Source organism: Scyliorhinus torazame, chromosome 30 (assembly GCF_047496885.1).
Source record: "Scyliorhinus torazame isolate Kashiwa2021f chromosome 30, sScyTor2.1, whole genome shotgun sequence".
NCBI lineage: Eukaryota > Metazoa > Chordata > Chondrichthyes > Carcharhiniformes > Scyliorhinidae > Scyliorhinus > Scyliorhinus torazame.
In genome coordinates this window covers 24,233,909-24,260,039 of record NC_092736.1, presented here as the reverse complement: position 1 = coordinate 24,260,039, position 26,131 = coordinate 24,233,909, and the positions used below count along the sequence as shown (strand labels likewise).

The following is a 26,131-nucleotide window of genomic DNA, read 5'->3' as shown; positions in this document are numbered from 1 at the left end:
TGCAGTGTTACCGTTGAGTGTCCAGATAGTTAGTATCTGCATCACGGTGTTGGGGGGGGGTCTGCCCGGTGTTACTCACTATCACTGCGATGCACAGAAACACACTCAGAACGTACACTTGGTACTTCACAGCCTCCCACACCGTTTGTCATCTCTCTGGTTGGAAGGGTGAACAAAAATCTCAACTTCTGTCCTAATACCATTAACACGGCAGGCCAAACATTTCATCTGAGTTGAGCAAACAGGAAGGAAGTCCAACTTCTCCTTTTTCTCACAGATCAGGGTGAGGGCGAAACCACCACTCACATGGTCGAAAATAATCCCTTTTGACCAATATTCGTTATTCCCCATGTTGCTGCTTTTTTACTTCTTCGTGGAGCAAAGACGGTGTGGAATTTGAAATGGCTCTCGAGACTTTGTTTCTGGGTCTTTTTCTCCTGTTCCAACATGTTGCAGGTAAGGACGAATAGTCTCCATTAATCTTCAACATATTCCTCATCTGGACAAAAAGGATATAAATCATTGCTGTTCTTGTGTAGATGTTTAACACAGTCGAAACACGGTCTTTGCTGTGTTACTTTATCATGGTGCGATCATGGACCATCAGTCTGATTCAGAGAGTGAGGAGAGACAAGGAGCAATTCTTTACACAGAGAGTGGGGCCAATGGAATACTTTGACAAGCATTGGTTGAAGCAGAGATCATTCATCTTTTAACTGAGAATTAGATAAGTATTTGAGGTTGTGAAAGATACGGGACCGTGGGAAGAGTGAGTTGGCCAGTTAGTTCTGGCAAAGAACCACAATTAAATATAATACTTATAGAAGTGGATGGTTCAGGCACTTCCGGTTGCGGCTTTGTGGAGCCAAGTCGCACATTCAGCGGCTCCCGCAAAAACAGACTATTGGGCTCTTTTCAAGGTACCCAACGGCACTTCTTCGCCGTTTCCCGGTGTGGGAAGGAGAGTACAATAGTTCCCCGACAGTATATGGCTTCTACTAGGAGAGGGGTGACAAAAAAGGTGGTGGTAGACCCGAAGAAGGTGCGAGGGAAGAACAAAATGGCGGCGGGCGGAGACCAGGCAGCGTGGATGCAGTGGGCGGAGGAGCAACAGGAGGGTATTCAGCGCTGCTTCAGAGAGATTAAAACAGACCTGCTAGAGCCGATGAAGGCTTCTATTGATAAGCTGCTGGAGACACAGACGGCCCAGGGGGTGGCGATCTGCGAGGCCCGACAAAAGATCTCCGACAACGAGGACGAGATCTTAGGCCTGGCGGTAAAGGTGGATGCACACGAGGCGCTCCACAAGAAATGGTAGGAGCGGTTCGAGGAGATGGAGAACCGGTCGAGGCGAAAGAATCTGCGGATTCAGGGCCTCCTGGAAGGGCTGGACGTGGGGACCTATGTGGTCACCATGTTGAACTCGCTGATGGGAGCGGGGTCCTTCCAGGGGCCCCTGGAGCTGGAAGGGGCGCATAGAGTGCTGGTGAGGAGGCCCAAGGCTAATGAGCCTCCGCGGGCGGTGCTGGTGCGGTTCTATCGGTTCGTCGATCGGGAGTGTGTGCTCAGGTGGGCCAAGAAGGAGAGGAGCAGCAGGTGGGAGAACGCGGAGGTTCGGATATACCAGGACTGGAGTGCGGAGGTGGCGAAGAGGAGGGCCGGGTACAATCGAGCGAAGGCGGTGCTGCACAGGAGGGGGGCACAGGAGGTGGGTGAAGTTTGGCATGTCGCTGCCGGCGCGACTGTGGGTCACCTACAAGGACCGGCACCATTATTTTGAGTTTCCGGAGGAGGCGTGGGCCTTTGTTCAGGCCGAGAAGTTGGACACAGATTGAGGGTCGGGATGGCCGTTTGGGGATTGCGGTTGATGTTAATTTTTTTTTTGAGCGGGGGGGGGGGGGGGGGGGGGGGGGGGGGGCCTTTGTTTTGCTCCTGGTTTCTTTTTCTCTGTGTTTTTCTCTTTCTGGTCGGTGGGGGTGGTTGGGGTGGGTTGGGCACTGTTTTGGTTGAGTTGGTCGGGACGGGGCTCTTATGGAACAGGGGTGGTGGCCGGCGGTGAGATGGGGCCCCGCGGGGGTGGGGGTGGGGGGCGAGTCGGGGGTGAGGGGACTGGGCCTGTAAAAGGAGCTTCCTCAGAGGTGGCGGGGCTGGGTAGGTGGAAAGCACGGGCTTTTTCCCGCGCTGGAGACTGGAGGGGGCGGGGAAGCGAGGGTTGTTACCCGCGCTTAGAATGGAAGGGGGAGAGCCTATGGATGGGGAATGGGAGAGGAGGGTGTGTCACACAATGGGAGGAGTCGAAGGAGAGGCGGGAGTGGCCGGGGTCAGCGGGAGTCAGATGACTTGCGGAAGTGCAATGGGGGGAGTAAATCAGCTAGGATGGGTCCTAGCCCGGGGGGAGGGGGGGGGGGGGAACAGGCCGGGTGTGGGGTGCGGGCGCGTGGCTGGCCGAGGAGGGGTCATGGCTAGTCGGCGGGGGAGGGGGGCGGGTAGCCCCCTGATCAGGCTGATAACCTGGAATGTAAGGGGACTGAATGGGCCGGTCAAACGGGCCCGCGTGTTCGCGCTTCTGAAGGGGCTGAAGGCGGATGTGGTTATGCTCCAGGAGACACACCTGAAGGTGGCAGACCAGGTAAGATTGAGGAAAGGGTGGGTAGGTCAGGTGTTTCACTCGGGGCTGGATGCCAAAAATCGAGGGGTGGCGATCTTGGTGGGAAAGAAGATGTTATTCGAGGTGTCGAGCATTGTGGCAGCTCATGGCGGTAGGTACATAATGGTAAGTGGTAAGTTGCAGGGAGAGAGAGTGGTACTGGTCAATGTGTATGCTCCGAACTGGGACGATGCGGGTTTTATGCGGCGTATGTTGGGTCGGATCCCAGACTTGGAAGTGGGGAACCTGATAATGGGGGGAGACTTTAACACGGTGTTGGATCCGGCACTGGATCGCTCCAGGTCTAGGACGGGTAGGAAGCCGGCGGCGGCTAGAGTGCTGAGGGGGTTTATGGACCAGATGGGAGGGGTGGACTCTTGGAGATTTGCAAGGCTGGGGGCTAGGGAATTTTCATTCTTCTCACATGTCCATAAGGCTTATTCCCAATCGACTTTTTAATTTTGAGTAGGGCGCTGATAGCGAGAGTAGAGGATACCGAGTATTCGGCAATAGCCATTTCGGACCACGCCCCGCATTGGGTGGACTTGGAGATGGGGGAGGAGAGGGACCAGCGCCCGCTGTGGCGCCTGGAGGTGGGGCTGTTGGCGGACGAGGAGGTGAGCGAGCGGGTCCGAGGAAGTATCGAGAGGTACTTGGAGACCAACGACAACGGGGAGGTCCGAGTGAGGATGGTATGGGAGGCGCTGAGGCGGTGGTGAGGGGAGAGCTGATCTCCATTAGGGCCCACAAGGAGCGGAGGGAGCGGGGGGAAGAGGGAGAGGCTGGTGGGGGAGATGGTGAGGGTAGACAGGAGGTATGCGGATGTGCCCGAGGAAGGATTGTTGAGGGAGTGGCGCAGCCTCCAGGCCGAATTCGACCTGGTGACCACCAGGAAGGCGGAGGTGCAGTGGAGGAAGGCCCAGGGGGCAATTTACGAGTATGGGGAAAGGGCAAGCCGGATGCTGGCGCATCAGCTTCGAAAGCGGAATGCAACTAGGGAGATCGGGGGAGTTAAGGACAGGGGAGGGAGTGTGGTGCGGAGTGGGGTTGGCATCAATGGGGTCTTCAGGGACTTTTACGAGGAATTGTACCGATCCGAGCCCCCACGGGAGGAGGGAGGGATGGGCTGCTTCCTGGACCAATTGAGGTTTCCAAAGGTGGAAGAGGGACTGGTGGCGGGATTGGGGGCCCCGATTGGGCTGGAGGAGCTGACCAAAGGGATAGGAACCATGCAAGTGGGGAAGGCACCAGGGCCGGAAGGTTTCCCGGTCGAATTCTATAAAAAATATATGGACCTGTTGGGCCCGTTGCTAGTCAGGATCTTCAATGAGGCAAGGGAGGGGGAAGCTTTGCCCCCGATGATGTCCCGCGCACTGATCTCCTTGATCCTGAAGCGGGACAAGGATCCCCTGCAATTTGGGTCTTACTGACCGATTTCCTTGCTAAATGTAGATGCCAAGGTGCTGATGAAGGTCTTAGCCACGAGGATTGAGGATTGTGTGCCGCAGATCATCCATGAAGACCAGGCGGGGCTTGTGAAGAGTAGGCAGTTGAACGCGAATGTGCGGAGGTTTTTGAACGTTATCATGATGCCGGCGAGGGAGGGGGAGGCGGAGATAGTGGTGGCGATGGACGCTGAGAAAGCCTTCGATAGGGTAGAGTGGGGGTACCTGTGGGAGGTGCTGAAGAGGTTTGGGTTTGGGGAGGGGTTTGTCAGGTGGGTTAGGCTGTTGTATGAGATCCCGATGGCGAGTGTGGCCACAAACAGGAGGAGGCCCGAATACTTTCGGTTGCACCGAGGGTCGAGGCAGGGGTGTCCCCTGTCCCCCTTGCTCTTTGCTCTGGCGATTGAACCCCTGGTTATGGCACTGAGGGAGTCGAGGAACTGGAGGGGTTAATGCGGGGTGGGGAGGAGCATAGGGTGTCGCTTTATGCGAACGAGCTGCTGCTGTATGTGGAGGACCCGGTGGGGGGAATGCCGGAGGTAAGGAGGATTCTGAGGGAATTCGGGGACTTTTCGGGGTACAAGCTCAACATGGGGAAGAGCGAGCTGTTCGTGGTTCACCCAGGGGACCAGGAGAGGGGGATTGGCGAGCTCCCACTAAAAAGGGCGGAGAGGAGCTTCAGGTATTTGGGGGTCCAGGTGGCCAGGAGCTGGGGGGCCCTGCATAGGCTTACCTTCACAAGGCTGGTGGAGCAAATGGAGGAGGAGTTCAAGAGGTGGGACATGTTGCCGCTGTCTTTGGCAGGTAGGGTGCAGTCAGTCAAAATTACGGTGCTCCCAAGGGTTTTGTTCCTGTTCCAGTGCCTCCCCATGTTTATCCCGAAGGCCTTCTTTAGGCGGGTCAAGAGGAGTATAACGGGGTTTGTGTGGGCGCGAGGGACTCCGGGGTGAGAAAGGTGTTCCTGGAGTGGAGTAGAGATAGGGGGGGGGGGGCTGGCGCTGCCCAACCTCTGTGGGTACTACTGGCCCGCCAATGCGATGATGGTGCGCAAGTGGGTGATGGAGGGGGAGGGGGCTGCATGGAAGAGGCTGGAGACGGCGTCTTGTGTGGGTAAGGGTCTGGGGGCACTGGCAACGGCGCCGCTGCTGTTCCCTCCAAGGAGGTATACCATGAGCCCGGTGGTGGCGGCTGCCCTCAAAATCTGGGGGCAATGGAGGCGGCACAGGGGGGACATTGGGGCCTCGGCATGGACCCCAATACGGGGGAACCACCGGTTCGCCCCAGGGAGAACAAATGGAGGGTTTTCGGGGTGGCACAGGGCAGGGATACGAAGGTTGGGGGACCTGTTTGTGGATGGGAAGTTCGCGAGCCTGGGTGAGCTGGAGGAGAAGTACGGGCTCCCCCCGGGGAACACCTTCAGGTACCTACAGGTAAGGGCGTTTGCCAGACGGCAGGTGGTGGAATTCCCGCGGCTACTGCCACACACAGTACAGGACACGGTGCTCTCGGGGGGGTGGGTGGGAGTGGGGAAGATCTCGGAAACTTACCAGGTGATGCAGGAGGAGGAGGAGGCCTCGGTGGTGGAGGTGAAAGGTAAGTGGGAGGAGGAGTTGGGAGAGGAGATCGAGGAAGGGACGTGGGCAGATGCCCTAGGGAGGGTGAACTCTTCCTCTTCGTGCGCGAGGCTCAGCCTCATACAGTTTAAGGTGCTGCACAGGGCACACATGACCGAGACAAGGATGAGCAGGTTCTTTGGGGGTGAGGACAGGTGTGTTAGGTGCTCAGGGAGCCCAGCAAATCACCCCCATATGTTTTGGGCATGCCCAGCGCTGGAGGAACTTTGGAAGGGTGTAGCGAGGATGGTGTCGAGGGTGGTAGGATCCAGAGTCAAACCGGGCTGGGGGCTCGCAATATTTGGGGTGGCAGAGAAGCCGGGAGTGCAGGAGGCGAAAGAGGCCGGTATTCTGGCCTTTGCATCCCTGGTAGCCCGGCGAAGGATTCTCCTTCAGTGGAAAGATACGAGGCCCCCAAGCGTGGAATCCTGGATCAGCGATATGGCAGGGTTCATTAAATTGGAGAGGGTGAAATTCGCCTTGAGAGGGTCGGTACAAGGGTTCTTTAGGCGGTGGCAACCGTTCTTAGACTTCCTGGCAGAACGGTAGACATTGGTCAATGGCAGCAGCAGCTCGGGGAGGGGGGGGTTACTTTATTTCTGTTTCTGTTATTTACACTGGAGGGTCTGAGGGGGTGTATACACCTGTTGTGTTAAGTCAGGGTGTTAATGTTAATTTATTATTTATGTGCAGGGGAGAGGGGGTTAGGGAGGGTTGCTTTTCTAGACCGTGTTCTGTACTTAACCCTGTTGGGTTTCTTTTTCATTTTGTTATTGGTATTTTATGAAAACCTGAATAAAAATTATTTTTTTAAAAAAGAAGTGGATGGTTCAGTATTATTGAATCCAAATTGTCATCACACTCTGCCACGTTTTATACATCCCCTTCACCCTGACTGCAGCAATATTCTTTTCCCCAGGGTGGAAATGGCTGTCACGAGGGGACATAATTTTAAGGTGATTGGAGGAAGGTATGGGGGAGATGTCAGAGGTCGGTTCTTTACACAGAGAGTGGTGGGTTTGTGGAATGCACTGCCAGCAGGGGTGGTGGAGTCAGAGTCATTGGGGACATTTAAGCGACCCTTGGACAGGCACATGGACAGCAGTAAATTGAAGGGGTGTAGGTTAGGTTGATCTTAGATTAGGATAAATGGTCGGCGCAACATTGTGGGCCGAAGGGGCTGTACTGTGCTGTACTGTTCCATGTAATATTCATGTTTCTGTGTCAAAATACAATTAATTGCTGACCTGTTTCTCGATGGTGGAAAGGTTTTGAACGTCATGGGGGTGAGGTACACACTACAGAATTCCCAGTCTTGTAATTCCTGCTCTTGGAAGCCAGTTTGATGGAAAAAGTAACCTTGCCATCGTCCCAGATGACCATAGGCTGCTTTTCCCTTTGAGGGGCAAAGAGCTGACTGGTGGTGACTTAAACTGAGGGTCACCACACCTCAGGCGAGGGGCAAGGTCGAGCGTCATGAATAACCTCAGCCTGTACAGGAATTGAAGTGCACTATTAGCCTTGCTCTGCATCACAAACCAGCTGTCCAGCCAACTGAGCTAAACAGCTTCATGTGGATGGTCAGTGGTTCTGTCCTCTCCCTGCAGGATCCACCTTTCTCTGTTCCTTCACTGTCACTGGGTCAAAGTTGTGGCAATCCCACTGAGACAGCATTGTGGCCCACTACCATCTTCTCAAGGGCAGTTAGGGATGGGCAATAAATGTTGCCCAAGCCAGTGATGTCACATCCTGTCAATTAATAAAAATAAAAATTTAGAGAGGATGATGATCGAAGTTGCACTATTATTATTTACCTTTAGGAAACATTCAGTTTATTGCTCTGCGTTTGCAAATATTGATAGATTGCAAAGATTTATGAATGGAACAGCAACAAACTGACCCAGTACCAGCTGATTGTGTGGTGTAACAAAAATCACAATTTTACATTCACTGTGCGAGGCTTTGAGATTGAATTATCTTTCTGTGTGGAGTGTTATTTATTTCCATCCGATTCTGTCCTTTTCCCTGCAGGATCCACCTATCTCTTCTCCCGAGGGTCAGGAGATGTCACCATTCTGCAATGCCCCGGTGCTGGGTCTGTAAATACCTTGTGCACAATGAGTGATTTCAGTGCTGAAACAGCAACTCAGGAAAAATGTGCGAAAGGTAAAAGTCATTGTGACAATATCGGTCCTGAGAACGAGAATTGGAAACAGAATCGGCTGTGTCAGAAATGCAAATTAAATAGAGATAAGGCATTCGCTGTGAAGCCAGATCGCTCAATGGTATTTACCTGCGCGGATTCCACAGGAGGAGAACCAAAATGTCCATCCTGGACCGACCTGACACGGGAGGGATGTGAAAACCACGACCTGTTCTTTGTGATAACCCTGAGCGGTATGTGCACAGGAGAGATCAGGGGAATTATTACAGGCTCATTGGAGAGATTTAAACTGAGATGAACGCGAGGCGCAACCAACACAGATTCCAGAGGGTGGCCGGCATTTGCTGCCTCAGTTGTTGCCAGGCGGGAATGGCGGCGGGAGCGGACAATCCATCGGGATTCCCCAAACGGCTTCTACGCCATCGGGATTTCCCGTTCCAACACATGTCCCCGCCCCCCCATTGGCGCAATGGGCTTCCCGCCACGCCAGGTCAGGAATGTGAAAACTATGGGCGGGATTCTCTCAGCCCGCGCCGGTTCGGACAATCGCCGGTCCGCCAATTCTCCGGTGACCGGACAATTGCCGCCATTGCCACCGGCGCGGTCAGCATGGCGCCGGTCGGGGGCCGCTCTATGCGCCCCCCCCCCCCCCCCCCCCGGCGATTCTCTGCCGGGGATGGGCCGAGTTGCCACCAAGAAAGCCCGAGTCCCGCCGGCGTCGTTCACATGTGGTCTTACCTGGCGGGGCCTCAGCGTCCATCCTGCGGGGGGGGGGGCGGCCTGGTTGGGGGGAGGGGGGATCCGATCCTGGTGGGGGGGGGCTCCACCATGGCCTGGGGAGGGGCTCCACCGTAGCCTGGCCCGCGATCAGGGCCCACCGATCGGCAGGCCGGCCTCTCCTGGTGGGGGCCTCCTTTACTCTGCGCCGGCCCCTTTAGCTCTCCGCCACGTTGCGTCGGGGCCGGCGCGGAGAAGGAAGCCAGTGCGCATGCACGAGATCGAGCCGGCCACAGCGCGCATGCGCAGCCCCGCGGCGCCCATTTGGCGCCGGCATCGGCAGCTGGAGCTGCGAGAGTCGCTCCAGTGCCGTGCTGGCCCCCTGTAGGGCAGAGGATCGCTACACTTAGCGGTTCGTTGACGCCGTCGTAAACCTCTCCGGTTTTTATGACGGCATGAACACTCTGCCGTCAGAAGGGAGAATCCCGCCCTATGACCTGTTGTTTGTGATGAATGTGGCAGTATGTGAACTGGGGCAATATTGGGGATGGGGATTGGGAATGTGTCATTCAGGCATCAGTGAGAATAAAATTCCCATGTCGCTGGGTAAAGAGAAAAGAGGTTGGAATCTTTCCATCCTTGTCTCTGTCCTTTAGGGTCAGGCCCTGTGTTTGTGTGTTTGGTTTTTTGTCGCTTTTCCTGCCTTCTGTCTCCTTGCTCTCAGTCTCTCTGAGTATTTGCTAACATACCAGCTGTCTGCAGTAGGAAATATATCATCAAACTGTGGACAGATCAGAGAAAGATAAAAGTTAAACAGGATTGGACCCCTCACCGTAGTCTATCCACTCCTGATATTGCTGTTCGTAACAGACAGACACTCACACTTTACTAAATAATCAGTAACGAATATTTTTCTCAATGTTGTTTCTCGATTCAGATGAAGTATTTTCTACTGATGAAATCCTCTCGTCGCTGTCAGTGTCAGAGGGAGTGAATGTGACTTTACCCTGCCTGTTTGAAAATAAACTATCCTGGCCCTTCACTCTGTTCTGGATCACATCTGGAAAAATTAACCAGTGTCTGCACTCTGTTCATATTGAGGATTATAAAGCACATTCTAACACACGATGCTGTGTGAATAGAGAGTTGTCACAAAGAATATCTACCCAAAGCTCACACAGTCCCACAAATGCAAACCAGACTCACAACCTTACTATTCACTCGGTCACGGTGATGGACACTGGGAGGTATCTCTGTGTTGTACACGCTCAGGTCTCAGGGAAACCTGTCTGGAAGATTGCAGCAAACATCTCCCTCACTGTGACACAAACTACAGAATCCCCAGAGACTCACACCTCAACATCTGGAATATCCTCAGTGACCAGCAGTGGAACTCATACAAATAGTGACGGTAAGTCAGACAATGGACAATATGATGTGAATCATTTAATATCAAAAATTCCAGCTGAGGGAGTTTGTACCCGTTGTAAACTGGCTCAATTTCCATCCTTTGCCATTTATCATTCCAGATTCTACCTTGAATGTTAGTTCCTCAGACCAGGTAACCTTGTCTGTAATCTGTAGTAGTGTCTCCTCATTATAAAGCACATTCTAACACACGATGCTGTGTGAATAGAGAGTTGTCTCAAAGAATCTCTACCCAAAGCTCACACAGTCCTACAAATGCAAACCAGACTCACCACCTTACTATTCACTCGGTCACGGTGATGGACACTGGGAGGTATCTCTGTGTTGTACACGCTCAGGTCTCAGGGAAACTTGTCTGGAAGATTGCAGCAAACATCTCCCTCACTGTGACAAACAATACAGAATCTCCGGAGACTCACACCTCAACATCAGTGAGCGGCAGTGTAACTCCTATCGATATGAAGAGTAAGTAAGACAATCGCAATATGAATCATTTAATGTCAATAATTCCAACGGAGGATATCTGGATCTGTTTGTACAGTTTGTACCTGTTGTAAGTTCGTTCATTTTCCTTCCTCAGCAATTACTGCTGCATGGTAAGTTAGGTAGAATCACAACGCCCCTACAGTGCAGAAGGAGGCCATTCAGCTTATAGAGTCTGCACCAACCGTCCGTAGGAGCACCCTATCCAGGTTCACGCCCCTTCCACCCCACCTTATCCCTGTAACCCCACCTAACCTGCACATCCCTGGATACTAGGGGCTGGTTTAGCACAGGGCTAAATAGCTGGCTTTTAAAGCAGACTCAGGCAGGCCAGCAGCACGGTTCAATTTCCGTGCCAGCCTCCCTGAACAGGCACCGGAATGTGGCGACTAGGGGCTTTTCACAGTAACTTCATTTGAAGCCTAATTGTGACAATAAGCGATTTTCAGTTCATTCCACTAAGGGGCAATTTAGCCTGGTCAATCCACCTAACCTGCTCATCTTTGGACTGCGGAAGGAAACTGGAGCACCCGGAGGAAACCCACGCAGACATGAGGAGAACGTGCAAACTCCACACAGAAAGTCACCCAAGGCCAGAATTGGACCCGGGTCCCTGGCGTTGTGAGGCAGCAGTGCTAACCACTGTGCCACTGTGCTGCCAAGTAGTCAGTGTAATGAGCCCTATATATAATACAGGATTGCACAGCCTGAATTTAAGTTTGCTTCTCCATTGTAGGTCCTGACAGCAGTTGTAGTAATCTGCGCATGTGTCTCCTGGTCCTGTATGCTGTTGCACTAATTTGCATTGATGGAGTAATTTGCATTATCAGAAGGATACGACAACCTTCCAGAGGTAAGCAAGAGTTTTAGGCTGGGATTTCCGTCCCGGGATGCCCGGAATGTGTTCCCGATGGGACGGAGAATCGGGCACGGGGGAAAATCGGGATCGGAGCCAGTCGCTGACCCAAATGCAATGCTCCGGCCTCCTGCTGGCAGTGCGAACGAGACCACGATGACTAATTTGCATCCAGCTAGCGGACCTGGCGCCCTATGCTCCGGCCTCCCATGATCCACCTGTCCCTGCGGCCGGGAATGACGTGGGTACGGATCACATGGGTTTTTTTGCTAGCACAGCCCTGATGTGGTGAACCTCAGTGGGCCAAGGGGGCAACGGTTCCCCCTTGGCCCACCGCAAAGCCACCATGCCAGGGCAATGCTGGTAGAGACCATCCAAGCCCATTCGTGGGCCACACCGCCCCCCCCCTAACAATGCACTGCCTGCCCATGCCGCCTCTACCAGGCACCTCCCCATGCCCACCCCTCCCCCCCACAGGGACCCTGTAATACAGGACCCCCCCCCGCACAGGGTCCCCTTCCTCAAGGAACCCCGTCCACAAACCTCCCCACACACAGACCCCCCCCCCCACATGGACCACCCTCCACGAAAAGGAACTCGCCTGGAAACATAGAATTTAGGAGCAGGAGGAGGCCATTTGGCCCTTCGAGCCTGCTCCACTATTCATTAGGATCATGGCTGATCATCGTACTCAATAGCCTAATCCCGCTTTCCCCCCATATCGTTTGATCCCCTCCACCCTAAATGCTCTACCTAACTGCTTCTTGAAAACATGCAATGCTTTGGCCTCAGCTATTTCCTTTGGTAACAAATTCCACAGGCCCACCACTCTCTGGGTGAAGAAATTTCTCCTCATCTCTGTCCTAAATGGTCCTGACCCGTATCCTCAGACTGTGACCCCTGGTTCTGGACACACCCACCATCATGAACATCCTTCCTGTATCTGCCCTGTCCAGACTTAGAAATTTATAGGTTTTTATAATGCCCCCTCATTCTTCTGAACCCCAGCGACTACAATCCTAACTGACTCAATCTATCCTTGTACGTCAGTCCCGCCATCCCAGGAATCAGTCTGGTAAACCTTCGCTGCTCTCCCTCGAGAGCAAGAACATCCTTCCTCAGAGAAGGAGACCAAAACTGCCCACAATACTCCAGGTGTGGCCTCACCAAGGCCCTGTATAATTGCAGCAACACATCCCTGCTTCTATACTCGAATCCTCTCGCAATGAAGGCCAGCATACCATTTGCCTTCTTTACCGCCTGCTGTACCTGCTTACTTACCTTCAGTGACTGGTGTACGAAGACACCCAGGTCTTGTTGCACATTCCCCTCTCCGAAATTATGACCATCCAGATAATAGTCTGCCTTCTCGTTTTAGTTACCAAAGTGGATAACCTTTCATTTCTCCAAATGATACTGCAGCTGCCATTCAGTTGCCCACTCACTCAACCTGTCCAAATCACACTGAAGGATCTCTGCATCCTCCTCACAGCTCACCCTCCCACACAACTTGGTGTCATCTGAAAATCCTCATCTAAATCATTAATATAAAATATTTAGCTAGAGTCCTGGCACCGGTCCCTGCGGTAGGCCACTAGTCGCTGCCTGCCAATTTGAAAAAGATCCATTAATTCCTACTCTTTGTTTCCTGTCTGCCAACCAGTTTTCTATCCATCTCAATACAATACACCCCTAATCCCATGCGCTTTAATTTTACACATTAATCTCTTATGCGAGACTTTGTCAAAAGCCTTCAGAAAGTCCAAATATACCACATCGACTGGCTCCCCCTCGTCAACTCATCAACAACAAGAAAATAAAAATTTATTACCATGAAAAAATTGAATTATGATATAAGACTCCTTTACTCTCCCCTCCCAATTATACACAGGTATTAGGATTAACACTAAATCATAGTCTCATTAACACAAAATCCCTTTTTTAACAAATATTTTTGTTCAACATTTTTACGCAATGGGATTTGGCTGGGCATGGGACTTCGCTATCGAGCCACCCACTCAAGATGGCAGCCCAATAGCGGGATTGCCTGAGAATCCCTCATGTTGTACGCCATGCATAAATTTGTGTACCGTGCAACACTGAATTGCATCCCGCTTATGACCCCAAGATTATTGTAAAACTGGTGCAATTTAGCTCAGGCGCAGAACATAGAGCCAGATTCCCCGATTCTGAGGCTAAGTGCGGAGGATCCATGGCGTTTTATGTGGAAAAAATCGGCGGCCTCCACAAAATAAACGGTCGGAGAATTACCGGATCCGAGGCCGCACATGCGGGGGGGGTCGGAGAATCCCGCCCCAGATCTGTCAGATAGTGCTCCACTGGGCACCCCCTCGCCACCCCCCACCAGTCCCCCCAGCCCTTGCGGAAGGTCCCCCTGGCCAGCAGCATGGGTCCACCCGACTGTGGCACCGCTGGACGCAGTCCGCAGTCGCCACGCCTGGTTCCTGCACGGCTGGGACCACACGTCCCCCCCGCCGTCGTGTACTCGGCCCAGCGGGGACAGAGCATCGGGGGGAGGGCCTTCAGGTGACGCGCTGAGGCCGCACCAACGGTATCCGGCGCGCGCCGCGATGACGCCCTTTCGGAGGGGGCGGACTATACAAACCCTGCGTCAAACAGGCTCCGATTTTGTTTAAAAAGGCATTCTCCGATCGCCGATTACAAAATCGGCGTGGGGAAACGGAGAATCTCGCCTCTCATTGCCAACACGGAGAATCCAGCCAGTAAAATGTGTTTCTTCAATCTAGAAAACTGTATCTTAGAACCAGCTAATTATGATGAATTCTAAAGTTGTGATTCTAACACCTCATACTTCTTGCTCATGGGAACAAGGGAGGCCATTCAGCCCCTCAAGCTTGTTCTGCCATATAATCAGATCCTGGCTTATCTGTAATCAACATCAATTCAGTCGAGACGCTGAGAAGCAGCGAACCGATGCTTTAATAAGCTAAATATGTGCCGACCTGTAGCTCCTCCCGCACTGCAGGGCTGACCCAGGTCAGCAGGCTTTATACCTCCACAGCTGGGCGGAGCCACAGGCGGAGCCAACAGCAGCACCAATAATAACATTCCAACAGTACAACAGCAACAACCAATAACAGGACAGCAATAACAATAAGTATATACAACAGTGGGGATAACAATACTAATAGAACAGTAAAACATATATACAACAGCCTTACGTAGCCATACGTGGCTCACCACAATTTGTATCTCAACACCATTTACCACCTTGGCTCCATATTCCTTAATTTCCTGAATATACCTCATATTAAATCTATCAACCTCACTGCCGAAATTTTCAATTGATCCCCAAAACAAACACTTTTTGGGGAGAGAGTTCCAGATTTCCTTTGTGTGAAGAGTTGCTTTCGGACACCATCCCTGGACAGACCTGGTCTCACCTCAAGGCCAGTGTCCTGGTCCCACACTCTCTCAGCCGAGCAAACAGTTTCTTTCTCTCTCGCTGAGCAAACCTTGGAACATTTTAAACCCCCTCAATTAGACAACAACTGAATTTTCTATACTCAAGCCTGTCCTCCTAGTTGAATTCTTTTAGCATCCTGATGAATCTCCGTTCCATCCCAATGTAACCTTCCTGAAGTGCAATGTGCCCAGACCTGGAGTATTTAGTATTCCAGCCTCTGACAGATACAGGTTAACATTCCATCAGACTTTTCAATCATTTTATGTACCTGCCCACTAACCTTCAGTGATTTCATTCAACTAACCCTAATTCTCTCTCTGCTCCTCCAGAGTTCTTAGCTTCCCACCATTTATAAATACTCTGACCTGTCTTGGGTGCAAAATGGATGTCATTGCACTTCCCCACATTGATGGATTAAGTGTGTCATCAAATGGCAGCGATGGAGTTCAATGTCCCTTTGTGACTGATATCTACTACTCAATGTGCCTCAGTGTTATCACCAAGCTCAGATATCTGGTCGTTCTTGTTTTATCTAAGTCATTCATAACAATAGTGAAACCCGGGGCCCTGGGACATACTGGTATTTACGCCCTGCCACCCTCTGCATTCCATACCTCCTAACCAATTTAATACACATGTCAATGGGTTGCCTTCAGTTCTACGCACTTTATTTTTGATAACAGCCTTTTGTGTGGAACTTTATTGAGCGCCTTGCAGAAATCTACATAGGTCACATCCATATGCACTCCCTCATCTACCAAATTAGTGAACTCCTAATAAAATTAAACTGGGTTTGTGAGAATGGATCTACATGTTTGTATTTCGTTAAATAGATTTTGATTGACAAGGGAGTCAAAGGGTATATGGATTAGACAGGAGAGTAGAGTTGAAGCCACAGTCAGATCAACCATGATCTTATCCAATGGCGGAGCAGTCTTGAGGGGAAGAATCGTCTATTCCTGCTTCTCAACCTTTTGATCTTGCTTTCCAGTAACAGATCCTCGTAACATCCCCACAGCAGACATTAGACTAACGGGTCTTTTATTTCCTGGTTTCTCTATCCCATCCTCCTGAAACAATGGGATAATAATGGCAGCATTCCAATCTCAAGGGATAATTCCTCAATCAAGAGAATTTTGGAAGGACTTGACTTAAAAATACTAAATCACACTTCCAGTTGTCTAGCACTGTTTGAATGTTATGTTATTAAATGTTTCACATGTTTTATTTTCTGTATTCTCAGTGATGGAGGCAAATGTGAAATTCAGGAAGTAAAATGTAAGTACTTTCAATGTTTCAGTATAATCCTCTGTATCTAAGGATACTTCATCTCATGTGTTGGGACCGTCCCGTTTTATTATTTGTCCCCAGCCAGAATTGGAACACATTGATGCTCGATCAATAACTCCTGAGACGAAATTGGAGACAATTGAAGGCTTTATTGCACTAGATGCTTCCCCCAGCAGTCCAGGTACAGAATGGGGAGACACTGGTTCTTATACTCCGCCTTACTGGGCGGAACCAGCAGGCAAGCTTCACCAATGAAAATAGCAGTCTCAGGTACCTCCCACACCAATGGTCTTACACCATTATTCAGGGTACCGTAATACCACTAATACCGACGACCACATTCACCCCCTGTTAAAAAAGAGTCCGGCGGGGGTGGTGGTCTCGCGTTATACAGTGGTAGTGATGTAGGTTATGGTGGTACCCGGTATACATTAGCACAGTGTTTTGCCTCGTTACATGTCGCAACTATTTACAGTAATTATTTACAGTCAGAGTGAAGCAATTAGTCGATCGGGGGCCCTGGTCATCCTCTGCGATCGTCGTAGCTTCGGCGGTGATGCAGGCACTTGCTCGGGCATCCGTGGCTCCGGGAGTGTGGCTTCGGCTTCTTCAGCACCTTCATCACCCCTAGATGGGACCAGTGGAAGGACCTATCCACCTGGGAAGGGGGCGGTTGTGGGGTACGCCGGTGGGAGGGAGGATGGGGTCGGTAGTGGAGGTCTGGGTGGGGATCCAGCAGGCGCCAGGTCCCGTAGGGAGACCGTATCCTGTCGGCCGTCAGAGTATGCCACGTAGGCGTATTGAGGGTTAGCGTGCAGGAGGTGGACCCTCTCGACCAATGGGGCCGACTTGTGCGCCCGCACGTGTTTACGGAGCAGGATGGGCCCAGGAGCTGCCAGCCAGGTTGGTAGCGAGATCCCAGAGGAGGACTTCCTAGGGAAGACCAGGAGACGTTTGTGAGGGGTTTGGTTGGTCGTGGTACATAGCAGTAATCGGATGGAGTGGAGTGCATCCGGGAGGACCTCTTGCGAGCAGGAGACTGGGAGATTCTTGGACCGTAGGCCAGTAGGATGGTCTTCCAGACTGTTCCGTTCTCCCTCTCCACCTGCCCGTTTCCCCGGGGGTTGTAGCTGGTCGTCCTGCTCGAGGCAATGCCCTTGCTGAGCAGAAATTGGCGCAGTTCGTCGCTCATGAAGGAGGACCCCCTATCACTGTGTATGTAGGCGGGGAAACCAAACAGTGTGAAGATATTGTGGAGGGCTTTTATGACAGTGGCTGTGGTCATGTCGGGGCAGGGGATGGCGAATGGGAACCGGGAGTACTCGTCAATCACGTTCAGGAAGTACGTGTTGCGGTCGGTGGAGGGGAGGGGCCCTTTGAAGTCCATACTGAGGCGTTCAAAGGGATGGGAAGCCTTTATAAGGTGCGCTTTCTCTGGCCTGTAGAAGTGCGGTTTGCACTCCGCGCAGATTTTGCAATTCCTGGTGGCGGTCCTGACCTCCTCGATGGAGTAGGGTAGGTTGCAGGTCTTAATGAAATGGAAGAATCGAGTGACCCCCGGGTGGCAGAGGTCCTCATGGAGGGGCCGGAGGCGGCCCACTTGTGCGTTGGCACATGTGCCGCGGGATAGGGCATCAGGAGGCTCGTTTAGCTTCCCGGGACGATACAAGATCTCATAGTTGTAGGTGGAGAGCTCGATCCTCCACCGTAAGATCTTATTGTTCATTACCTTGCGCCGCTGTGCATTATCGAACATGAAAGCAACCGACCGTTGGTCAATGAGGAGCGTGAATCTCCTGCCGGCCAGGTAATGCCTCCAGTGCCGCACAACTTCTACTATGGCCTGGGCCTCCTTTTCAACTAAGGAATGGCGGATTTCTGAAGCATGGAGGGTGTGAGAGAAGAAGGCCACGGGTCTGCCCGCTTGGTTGAGGGTGGCTGCCAGAGCTACGTCGGACGCGTCGGTCTCGACTTGGAAGGGGGGGGATTCACGATTGCGTGCATCGTGGCCTTTGCCATGACCGCTTTGATGTGGCTGAAGGCCTGGCGGGCCTCTGCCGACAGGGGGAAAGCCGTGGATTGAATTAGTGGGCGGGTCTTGTCCGCATAGTTGGGGACCCACTGGGCATAATACGAAAAAAATCTCAGGCAGCGTTTCAGGGCCTTGGAGCAGTGGGGAAGGGGAACTCCATGAAGGGGCGCAGGCGTTCGGGATCTGGGCCTATAACTCCATCATGCACTACGTAGCCGAGGATGGCTAGACGGGCGGTGCTGAACACGCATTTGTCCTTATTATATGGTAGATTAAGGATTCTTGCGGTATGGAGGAATTTTCGGAGGTTGGTGTCGTGGTCCTGCTGGTCGTGGCCGCAGATGGTGACGTTATCGAGGTACGGAAACGTGGCCCGCAAACCGTACCGGTCAACCATTCGGTCCATCTCCCGTTGGAAGACCGAAACTCCATTTGTGACACCGAAGGGAACCCTTAGGAAGTGATAGAGCCGCCCATCTGCTTCGAATGCAGTGTATTTGCGGTCGCTGGGGCGGATGGGGAGCTGGTGGTAGGCGGATTTTAGATCCACCGTGGAAAAGACCTTGTATTGTGCAATCTGATTGACCAGATCAGATATGCGGGGGAGAGGGTACGCGTCGAGCTGCGTCTCCCTGTTGATGGTCTGACTATAATCGATGACCATCCTATGCTTCTCGCCGGTCATTACAACCATTATGTGAGCTCTCCAGGGACTGTTGCTAGCCTCAATAATATCTTCCTTCAGTAACCGCTGGACTTCCGACCTAATGAAGGTCCGGTCCTGGGCACTGTACCGTCTGCTCCTGGTGGCGACAGGTTTGCAATCCGGAGTGAGGTTCGCAAACAGGGAAGGCGGATCGACTTTGAGGGTCGCGAGGCTGCAGACAGTGAGGGGGGGTATAGGGCCGCTGAATTTAAAAGTTAAGCTCTAGAGGTTACATTGGACATCTAACCCTAGGAGTCTGGCAGCGCCGATGTGAGGAAGGACGTAGAGCCGGTAATTTTTAAACTCCCTTCCCTGGACCGTGAGGTTCGCTATGCAGAACCCTTTGATCTCTACCGAGTGAGACCGGCCAGGGAGATTTTTTTGGTTGACTGGGTGGATGGGAAGAGAACAGCGCCTTCCCGTATTGCGGTGTATGAAGCTCTCGGAGTTGATCAGGCAGGATGTTTTATGCCTGTTGATGAGCACGGTCGTCGTCGCAGTTGAGAGTGTTCGGGGCCGAGACTGGTCCAGGGTCTCCGAGGCAAGTCGTGGCAGAATTTGGATGTTTTCCTCGGGCGGTGTTTGGTCACCCGAGTCGGGGTCCTGAGAGTCCAGCCAAGATGACGGCGCCCACTGGTCGCACATGTCTGGAGGTGTACAAGATGGCGGCGCCCATCCGTCGCGCGTGGTCCACGGTGGACAAGATGGCGGCGTCCGGAGGCCGCATGTGGCCCTGGAGAAAGAAGATGGCGGCGCCCGCTGGCCGCACCTGGCTCGTGGAGAGAGTTGTGGTGGCGTTCCCGGTTCGCCTCCGGAGACCGCGGCAACCGCCCAGGTCTGGCATACTGCCACAAAATGGCCCTTTTTGCCGCACCCTTTGCAGATGGATGAGCGGGCCGGGCAGCGCTGCCGGGGGTGCTTGGCTTGCCCGCAAAAGTAGCAGCGGGGCCCCCCTGGGTTGCTTGGTAGTCTCGCAGCACAAGCTTGTGGGGGGATGGGGGATGCGTCGGAGTCTGCCGCGGGGGGTTCCACGCTGCCCAAGGGGCTGCCGCGCGGTCTGGGACGTAAGCACGGGCGTTTCGGGAGGCCACATCGAGGGAGCTAGCAAGGGCCCATGCCTCCTTGAGGCCTAGTGTCTCTTTCTCCAGCAATCGCTGGCGGATTTGGGTGGACAGAATACCTGCAACTAAAGCGTCCCCGATCAAAAGTCACTGGCCGAAACTTGCGGGCAGTCACAGTTCCTCCCTAACACCAGGAGCGCACAGTAGAACTCCTCCAGCGATTCCCAGGGGATTTGTCGCGTCGTCGCCAACAGATGTCGGGCGTAGACCTGGTTTACAGGGCGAACATAGTATCCTTTCAGCAGGGTCATTGCGGCCTTGAAATCGTCCAGATCCTCCATGAGGGTGTAGGTCTCGAGTGGAGAACTTGCAGTTTCTGATCCTCCGTAGGTTCATGCGTGGCCGTCCTGAGGTACCCTTTGAAGCACGCCAGCCAGTGTTTGTAGGTTGCCGCTGAGATTGCCGCGTGGGACTGAGTTGCAGATACTCCGGTTTCATTCGGTGCTCCATTCTTTAAAATCTAGTGCAATAAATTGATGCTCGATCAATAACTCCTGAGACGTGATTGGAGACAATTGAAGCCTTTATTGCACTAGATGTTTCTCCCAGCAGCGCAGGTACAGAATGCGGCTGCTGGGGAGACACAGGCTCTTATACTCCGCCTTACTGGGCGGAACCAGCAGGCAGGCTTCACCAATGAAAATAGCAGTCTCAGGTACCTCCCACACCAATGATCTTACAGCATTATTCAGGGTACCGTAATACCCCTAATACTGACTACCACACACATTAAATGTAATTTCTTCTCTTACGATATAGGCAGAGGTCAGATGGACCATGAACACAAGGGATGCGACCGACCTCCTCAATATCCAAAGTGTTTTCACAGGTCGCAACATCCGCTTGAAGAGCAGATAAATCTTCTCAACCATCCCACAAGCGATATTAAACCACTGGTGGCAGCTCGTGCGCTTTCTCAGATTCTTCTGAAGTTTATGAAGATCAATTTCCTCCCTCTCCCCATCATAAAGAGAACAATGTATTCATGATGCACAAAACGCAGCTGGCGCAATGGCAAATCACTCAATAAAAGTTGTTTCAAAATTATAGAGAAATGCTGAGCTTGGCGTAAATTTTATCCCAATCGAATTGATTCAATGAATTGATCCCAGTGAGGTCATGACCCGGGGTTCAAGGTCAAAGGTGCCATTGTATCCACTAGTTACTGGGCGGGATTCTCCGGTTACCCAGCCGCGTGTTTCTCGACGGTGCGCCCGCTCGGTGGCGGCGAGATTTATACTCTCGCCACTTGCCAGCGGGATTTACCATTGAAGCCGCCCCAAGCTGCCGGGAAACATGCCGGTGGGAAAGGTGATTCTCAACAGCCAGAGAATTCCGGCCACTGTTTGCCAACCTGATAATGTCCCACTTATCCCGAACGATAGCTTCCCATTAGTTAACCAATCCTTTATATAATTAACCAATCCATTATATAGTTAACCAATCCTTTTTATAGTTAACCAATCTTTTATATAATTAACCAATCCCTTATCTATTTTAATGTTAAATTATTTGACAGAGCCACAATAAAAATATTTTTTTAAAAAATAAAATTATTTGATAGAGAGTATACAGATGGAGAACAGGGGAAGGTCATTTGGTCATTGAGGAGTCAAATCAAGAAGTATTCTGTCACTACCAAAGATAGTAGAAATCTGGAACTCTGCCAAAAGGCTGTGGATATTGGGGGATATTTGGAGCTTTTAAGGCACAGACTGATAACATTTTGCCAGTTAAAGGTTCCAAGGAATATGGAGTAAAGGGACATACATAGAGTTAAGGTGAAGATTTGCCACTGTCTCATTGAAGGAATGAACAAGCTTGAGGGTCTGAATGGCCTCTTCCTGTGCTTAGTGGTCCTGTGTTGCACATCGCCATTGGAAGAGAACACGATCAGGTTCTCGGGTTGTGACAGTCTCAAGGCCACACATTGTGCAGCCATTTCTAATCCCTCTCACACATGAAGAGCTAGAGCCTCAAAAGGAGAGAGAAATAAACTGAGGCAAAGATGCAATGAGGTCTGTTACAACCCTCTGGACCAGTGAGTGGTCAATTCAAGCCCCACAGGCCCCGGAGCCCCAACACAAGTTAATTAACCAATAATTTGTATAGAGTTTCTGAGATCTTTGACCCTTGACTGCTCCAATGACTTACAGGCACCAGATTTGTAAGTAAAACACAATAACGGTTTATTTATAACAAGAGAGATAAGACATGCAATACCTATAATAGAATAACGTCTAGCTAATCTACTGCTCACCCCTTTTAACATCCCACCCTCTACCCAAACACACACAGGACAGACACACACAGGGGAAAGGAAATTATAGGGATTTAAATGGAAGAAAGACAGTTGAGTGTCCGAGTTGCTGACATTGAAATCATTGTAGCCAGCTTTCTTCCCCGGACACAGAGTGTTGCATCCAACAGTTGGATTGCTAACAAAGTTCTTCCGACTGTAACATTCAGGCAGGACTCTCAGGCTGCGGGAGCCCCTCTGGGGAGTCACTTTAACTTGTATTAACCTGGGCCTTCACTCGGAAGATCCACCTCAGGTCTGTTTAATTCCGACTTGCTTCCACCTCCACCAGATTAGCTATCAGCATCACTGAGAAAGGATTAGAGTTCTCCACCTGAGAGTTTAAAAAGGGTTTTCAAAAAGCCCAACCTGCCTGCAGCTGGTGCTCGACTGGATTTCCCAGCAGATTAAATTGTTTGTGCAGTGAGAAAGGCCGGGGGCGATTCTCCGATATTGAGGCCAAGTGTTCGCGCCGTCGTGAACGCTGTCGCGTTTCACGACGGCGCAAACAGGGCCCGGACGCGACCTATTCTGGGCCCCATAGGGGGCCAGCACGGCACTGGAGCGGTTCACGCCGCTCCAGCGTCCTTACGCGGTGCCAATTGGGCGCCACGCCAACCCGCGCATGCGCAGTTGGGGCAGCCCAATCCTGCACATGCTCAGTTGGGCCGCGCCATCCTGCGCATGCGCGGGGAAAGTCTTACGCACGCCGGCCCCTCACCAACATGGAGCCGGTGTTCTGGGGCCATGCGCGGAAGGAGGAAGGCCCGGGGGGGGGGGGGGGGGAGAGGCCAGCCCGCCGATCGGTGGCCAGATCCCATCAGAGGCCACCCCGGTGAAGGAGCCCCCCTACCCCCCCCCCCACAGGTCGCCCCCCCAGCTTTCCCACAGAGTTCCCGCCGGCAGTGACCAGGGGTGGACGGCGCTGGCGGGAACCTTTCGTGTCGTAGCGGCCGCTCGGCCCATCCGGCCGGAGATTCGCCGCTCGCCGGTTCTCCGAGCGGCCCGGTGCGAATCGCGCGCCGCTGGTTTCCGGGGGTGTGGGAGAATCACGTGCGGAGGTCGGGGCGGTGTGGCGAGATTTGCGCGGCCCCCCGGCAATTCTCCCACCCGGCGTGGGCGGGGGACTGGTGGAGAATAGCGCCCGCCGCCTCTTCAGGTCTTTAGATAGCGATCAGGGCTGTGGCCCTCTAGTTTTGTGACCAAAATGAAAACTGAAAGCAAACGCACACTCTCAAAGTGAGGAACATTCTGGAACAATCAGCACAGAGTGTCAGTAGTTGAGACCTGGGAAAATAAAGTCGGCCATTGGCTAACAACCAAGTCCATAAGACCATAAGACAAAGGAGCGGAAGTAAGGCCTTTCGGCCCATTGAGTCCACTCCACCATTCAATCATGGCTGATTTCATCTCCATTTACCCGCTCTCTCTCCATAGCCCTTAATTCCTCGAGAAATCAAGAATCTATCAACTTCTGTCTCAAAGACACTCAACGTCCCGGCCTCCACCGCCCTCTGTGGCAATGAATTCCACAGACCCACCACTCTCTGGCTGAAGAAATTTCTCCTCATCTCTGTTCCAAAGTGACTCCCTTTTATTCTAAGGCTGTGCCCCCGGGTCCTAGTCTCCCCTGCTAATGGAAACAACTTCCCTACGTCCACCCCATCTAAGCCATTCATTATCTTGTAAGTTTCTATTAGATCTCCCCTCAACCTCCTAAACTCCAATGAATATAATCCCAGGATCCTCAGACGTTCATCGTATGTTAGGCCTACCATTCCTGGGATCATCCGTGTGAATTTCCGCTGGACCCGCTCCAGTGCCAGTATGTCCTTCCTGAGGTGTGGGGCCCAAAATTGCTCACAGTATTCTAAATGGAGCCTAACTAATGCGTTATAAAGCTTCAGAAGTACATCCCTGCTTTTATATTCCAAGCCTCTTGAGATGAATGACAACATTGCATTTGCTTTCTTAATTACGGACTCAACCTGCAAGTTTACCTTTAGATAATCCTGGACTAGGACTCCCAAGTCCCTTTGCACTTCAGCATTATGAATTTTGTCACCGTTTAGAAAATAGTCCATGCCTCTATTCTTTTTTCCAAAGTGCAAGACTTCGCACTTGCCCACGTTGAATTTCATCAGCCATTTCTTGGACCACTCTCCTAAACTGTCTAAATCTTTCTGCAGCCTCCCCAACTTCTCCATACTACCTGCCCCTCCACCTACCTTTCTATCATCGGCAAACTTAGCCAGAATGCCCCCAGTCCCATCATCTAGATCGTTAATATATAAAGAGAACAGCTGTGGCCCCAACACTGAACCCTGCGGGACACCACTCGTCACCGGTTGCCATTCCGAAAAAGAACCTTTTATCCCAACTCTCTGCCTTCTGCCTGACAGCCAATCGTCAATCCATGTTAGTACCTTGCCTCGAATACCATGGGCCCTTATTTTACTCAGCAGTCTCCCGTGAGGCACCTTATCAAAGGCCTTTTGGAAGTCAAGATAGATAACATCCACTGGCTCTCCTTGGTCTAACCTATTTGTTATCTCTTCAAAGAACTCTAACAGGTTTGTCAGGCACGACCTCCCCTTACTAAATCCATGCTGACTTGTCCTAATCCGACCCTGCACTTCCAAGAATTTAGAAATCTCATCCTTAACAATGGATTCTAGAATCTTGCCAACAACCGAGGTTAGGCTAATTGGCCTATAATTTTCCATCTTTTTCCTTGTTCCCTTCTTGAACAGGGGGGTTAAAACAGCGATTTCCAATCCTCTGGGACTTTCCCTGACTCCAGTGACTTTTGAAAGATCATAACTAACGCCTCCACTATTTCTTCAGCTATCTCCTTTAGAACTCTAGGATGTAGCCCATCTGGGACCGGAGATTTATCAATTTTTAGACCTCTTAGTTTCTCTAGCACTTTCTCCTTTGTGATGGCTACCATATTCAACTCTGCCCCCTGACTCTCCTGAATTGTTGGGATATTACTCATGTCTTCTACTGTGAAGACTGACGCAAAGTACTTATTTAGTTCCTCAGCTATTTCCTTGTCTCCCATCACTAGATTACCAGCATCATTTTGGAGTGGCCCAATGCCTACTTTTGCCTCCCGTTTGTTTTTAATGTATTTAAAGAAACTTTTACTATCATTCCTAATGTTACTGGCTAGCCTACCTTCATATTTGATCCTCTCTTTCCTTATTTCTCTCTTTGTTATCCTCTGTTTGTTTTTGTAGACTTCCCAATCTTCTGACTTCCCACTACTCTTTGCCACATTATAGGCTTTCTCTTTTGCTTTGTTGCGTTCCTTAACTTCCTTTGTCAGCCATGGCTGCCTAATCCCCCCTCTGATAACCTTTCTTTTCTTTGGGATGAACCTCTGTACTGTGTCCTCAATTACTCCCAGAAACTCCTGCCATTGCTGTTCTACTGTCTTTCCCACTAGGCTCTGCTCCCAGTCGATTTTCGTCAGTTCCTCCCTCATGCCCCTGTAGTTACCTTTATTTAACTGTAACACCTTTACATCTGATTCTACCTTCTTTCTTTCAAATTGGAGATTGAATTCGACCATATTATGATCACTGCCTCCTAAGTGTTCCCTTACTTTAAGATCTTTAATCAAGTCTGGCTCATTACATAACACTAAGTCCAGAATGGCCTGTTCCCTCGTGGGCTCCATCACAAGCTGTTCCAAAAAGCCCTCCTGTAAACATTCAATGAATTCCCTTTCCTTGGATCCACTGGCAGCATTATTTACCCAGTCCACCTGCATATTGAAGTCCCCCATGATCACTGTGACCTTGCCTTTCTGACATGCACTTTCTATTTTGTGGTGCATGTTGTGCCCCCGGTCCTGACCACTGTTAAGAGGTC

General features: G+C 51.6%; 1 protein-coding gene across 1 annotated transcript; it reads left to right on the top strand.

The window, feature by feature from the left end:
* The first annotated feature begins 339 nt into the window (after positions 1–339).
* LOC140404450 (uncharacterized) lies at positions 340–20,996 on the top strand. Its single transcript, XM_072493004.1, has 6 exons — positions 340–456; positions 7,737–8,102; positions 9,524–9,997; positions 11,234–11,350; positions 16,045–16,079; positions 20,710–20,996. The coding sequence occupies exons 1-5, from the start codon at positions 402–404 to the stop codon at positions 16,074–16,076; spliced, it is 1,044 nt and encodes a 347-aa protein (XP_072349105.1). The 5' UTR covers positions 340–401; the 3' UTR covers positions 16,077–16,079; positions 20,710–20,996.
* Positions 20,997–26,131: the final 5,135 nt, after the last annotated feature.

Coding starts and splice junctions, on each gene's coding strand:
- LOC140404450 (XM_072493004.1), top strand. CDS start 402: ATGGCTCTCGAGACTTTGTTTCTGGGTCTTTTTCTCCTGTTCCAACAT. Junction 8,103..9,523: donor CTTTGTGATAACCCTGAGCG/GTATGTGCACAG, acceptor TTCTCGATTCAG/ATGAAGTATTTTCTACTGAT. Junction 9,998..11,233: donor AACTCATACAAATAGTGACG/GTAAGTCAGACA, acceptor TCTCCATTGTAG/GTCCTGACAGCAGTTGTAGT.